Raw genomic sequence first — 3,827 nt, 5'->3', positions numbered from 1 at the left:
ATTGTCAGTTATGATGCTATGTGAAAAACCAAAACGAAAGATCACCTTTTTCATGAATTGAACCACCGTTTTTTTTGAAGGGGTTAGACAGTAGGAAAGGCTCCTACTGCATATATATTACCAACTCACAGCCAGCAAAGGTTACAAGTGTTATGTTACATATGCACAAATGGAAGAAGGGGAGTGTGCAGAGGATGGTACAGGGGGGCAGCAAATTGATGATCAGAGTGTATAATTACAACTAAGTTATAGAGCTAAGTAAACCAGCCACTAGTTGCTTCTTGTGGGGGGCATCCTGTAGGCAATGTCAGCAAAGTCTCTCCTGAATCTGGCCTCCCAGGATGGGATAGATGGGTCCACCTTGCGAAAGTAGTTGTTGTTCCTTTCTTTCCATAGGCTCCAAGCTGCCACCAAGAAAACTTCCATGATCATTTTCCTGGGGTTCAAAGTCTTGAGATGTGTCATGAGTTCCAGTCTGTTGCCCTGTGATGGGCAGAGTACGTTGAGCTTGTTCCAGCATGCGGTACTAAAGGTGCAATGGAAAAAGAGATGTTCAACAGTCTCTTCCACATGTTGTCCACAAAGAAGGCAGTCCAAATTATTGCTGATGTTATAGTGTCTCCTCTTGAGCATGTTTCTTGTGTTAAGGCGATCAGAGAGGAGGAACCAACCAAAGACCTTAATTTTAGGGATGCATTTGGTCTTCCACAGCCATCGGTAAGCATCATGAGCAATCATCTCCCTGAAGTAGAAGGTGTAATAGGCCGTGGTTTTAAAGTCAGCAGACCCCCAAGTGCATATCCAGGCATCCTTGGAGTCAGTCATTGTTGCAGTGATAACATTTTGCTGGAGAGCTCGCAATTCATCAAATGCTTGGACCGAGAGGGGCAAGTCAAAAGCCTGGTTAAGCTGGGTGATCGAGAGGCATTTCCGCGTCGAGGCATCTTCATCTCTTGTAAATGAGAAAGCACGCGGGTATGTTTCTGACAAAATGGAGTTGTTCCAATCGTCCTTCCAAAATAAGGCTGTGTCACCCGCTCCAATCTTAACTTTGGTGATCCCTCTCTAAATTGGCATGAGTTGAATGAGTTGACGCCACCAGAAAGAGCCGCATGGGGCAGCTGCATGGGGGACAGTGGAAGCATAGTATGTGTCCCAGACGAGGTGCACCCAGGGGGCGTCGAACTTGTTGTAGAACTTGTGGAGCAGCTTCAGAAGCATTGCGTCATTTTGAACCTTGAGATTGAGAACTCCGAGGCCACCATTTTTCTTGGGCCAACACACCATGTCCCAAGCCGCAAGAGAGTTACTTTTCTCCCCATCCTCGGTTTTCTTTGTCCAAAGGCCGTGTCTCCTAACCTTGTCAAATTGTTCAATGATCTTGGGTGGGAGTTTAAGGATTCCCATGGGTTATATTGTCAGCGAGGTGACGAGAGAGTTCATGAGAGCCAGTTTGCCCGCATATGACATCAGTGACATCGCTGCGGTGATTCTTCTCTCAGCCTTGCAGATCCAGTGAGTTAAGTTAAGGACCGTCGGCTTGGACGTGCCCAGGGGTAGGCCCAGATACATGAACGGAAGTTGTGCACATGCGCATCCAAAGATGTCGGCAATATCCTTGTACGTTTCCTCTGGAGTGTTCAAAGGAATAAGTGTGGACTTGTGAAAGTTGATGTGCAACCCCACAGAATCAGCATAATCTGTGAGTATCTGTTTCATGCAGTTAGCTTGGACACGACAGGCCGGCATTACAATGATTGTGTCGTCCGCGTATTGGATGACTGGGAATTGATTGTTACGACCAGAGGGAATCGGCAGGTGCAGATTGTTGTTATGCATGGCGTCATTAATCGCTGTTTGAAGCAAATCCGCAGCAAGTACAAAGAGCAAGGGGGATAGTGGGTCTCCTTGACGGACACCACATTTGCACCAAAAGTGTTTGTCGGGGACCCCATTAAGTAGCACCGAGGATTTGCCTGAAGAGGAGATGCATTTAAACCAGGCAATCCATTTGTCATTGAATCCCATGCTCTTCATAATCTGTATTATAGCCGAGTGTTGTACCGTGTCGAAAGCTTTGGCGAAGTCGAGTTTAATCAGAACAATCTCTCGCTTGGATGCTTGGCATTGGTGTATGTATTCAAAGGCCCAGGCTAAGCAATCATTGATGGTGCGCCCCTTAAGGAAACCGTATTGATTCCGATGTACAATTTGCAAAATGATTTTTTGTAAACGGTTAGCAAGAAGTTTTGTGATCAACTTAAGGCAGCAGTTGAGCAACGTGATGGGTCGAAAATCATTGACAGTTTCAGGCACTCTAATCTTAGGAATGAGGGTAATATGACCATAGTTGAGGCTTTCCAGGTTGAGATTACCTTCATGGAATTCCGCACAGAGACGGTAGAAGTCGTCTTTTATCACCGGCCAACAAGCTTTGAGAAAGGCACCATTGAAACCATCTAGGCCAGGGGCCCGATCTGGAGGCATTTCATTAACTACAGCATCAATCTCATTCGTAGAGAAGGGTGTGGTGAGGCTGTCAAAATCCACGTTGTCACGCAGCATCTGGGAAAGGTTGAATTTCATCTGTGGTGGTTTAGTTGTCCCCAAACGAGTTTTGAAAGCCTCAAACAATATAGACTCTTTTCCAGTATGGTCTTCTACAATGATGTCATCATTGATTTTCAAGCTGGATATGAAGTTCTTACGGTATCGTTCCGTGGCCACCGCTTGGAAGAATTTAGAATTCTCATCACCAAATTTAATCCAACGAATAGTGCACCTTTTCTTCCAGTAGTCTTTTTGAAATTGAAGTAGCTTGAGCAGATGTTTTTTGAGAATAGATTGAAAGTTATTCTCTTGTCGGGTCAACATTCAGCGATCAGCGATGTGGTCTATTTCAAGGAGAGCTTTGTTGGTATTAGCAAGGGCTGTCTTAAGCCTTGAGATTTTCTTGCTCCAATGACTGAGGGCATGTCTCAAATTTTTAAATTTTTGGCAGAGACTTGTAGCAGCGTTAGCAGACTTACCATATTTGAGTGGCTTATTCCATGCCTGAGAGACTACATCCATGAAACCAGGGTGTGCAATCCAAAAGGTTTCAAACCTAAAAATTTTGCTTTTAGGTATGTTGGTCTGAATCACAACAGAAAAAGGCGTATGATCTGAAACTGGACGTCCAAGGGGATTAACCATGGTGTTCGGAAACGAGGAGGTCCAATTAAGGGTGGTGAAAAACCAATCAAGTTGCTCGAGTAAGGGATCTTGCTGCATATTAGACCAGGTATAGGTTCTCCCTTTGATTGGTAGTTCAGTGAGGTTTTGCTCTCTGATGAAGTCATTAAAAGTGAACATATCATGTATATTGCCACCGGGCTTGTTTCTGTTTCAGGTGAACGAATGTAGTTGAAATCGCCAAGAATTAGCCAGTCTTCTGTGGTGGGTATGTCAATATCAAAAAGCCACTGAGTAAATCTATCGCGCTGCTCTCCCTGGCAAGGACCGTATATATTCACCAGCTTCCAAGTGTGGGGTGAGATCGTGGAAGTGAAAATGACACCCAACGCAAACTGCTCTTGCATGAAAATATGACCCGAGAACAAAGAGCTGCACCAGATCGTGATAATCCCACCCGAAGCGCCAATTGAGGGAATAAACGCAAAAGAATCAAAACGCGGGGGACAAATTGTCTTAAGGACACTAGCATTGAAGTCTTGCATCTTAGATTCTTGCAAACATATGATTGAGCAGCCTGAAGAGCTAATCGCATTAGACAACGCTAGAAGCTTTTTAGGAGAGTTCAAACCCCGAACATTCCAACATAGTAT

At 44.8% G+C, this 3,827-nt stretch overlaps 2 protein-coding genes across 2 annotated transcripts; both read right to left on the bottom strand.

Annotated features, from left to right (window-relative positions):
* Nucleotides 1–270: 270 nt before the first annotated feature.
* LOC141042691 (uncharacterized) lies at nt 271–1,221 on the bottom strand. Its single transcript, XM_073511567.1, has 2 exons — nt 1,135–1,221; nt 271–1,065 (listed from the first exon to the last, which is right to left on the bottom strand). The coding sequence occupies exons 1-2, from the start codon at nt 1,219–1,221 to the stop codon at nt 271–273; spliced, it is 882 nt and encodes a 293-aa protein (XP_073367668.1).
* A 189-nt stretch (nt 1,222–1,410) lies between these two features.
* Nucleotides 1,411–2,565, bottom strand: LOC141042690 (uncharacterized). The gene is made up of 2 exons (XM_073511566.1): nt 2,376–2,565; nt 1,411–1,853 (listed from the first exon to the last, which is right to left on the bottom strand). Exons 1-2 carry the CDS (start codon nt 2,563–2,565, stop codon nt 1,411–1,413), a joined length of 633 nt encoding a protein of 210 aa, XP_073367667.1.
* Nucleotides 2,566–3,827: the final 1,262 nt, after the last annotated feature.

Source organism: Aegilops tauschii, chromosome 3 (genome assembly GCF_002575655.3).
Source record: "Aegilops tauschii subsp. strangulata cultivar AL8/78 chromosome 3, Aet v6.0, whole genome shotgun sequence".
Lineage (NCBI taxonomy): Eukaryota > Viridiplantae > Streptophyta > Magnoliopsida > Poales > Poaceae > Aegilops > Aegilops tauschii.
Note: the sequence above shows the minus strand (reverse complement) of the source record. Positions and strands in the feature narration are given on the sequence as shown.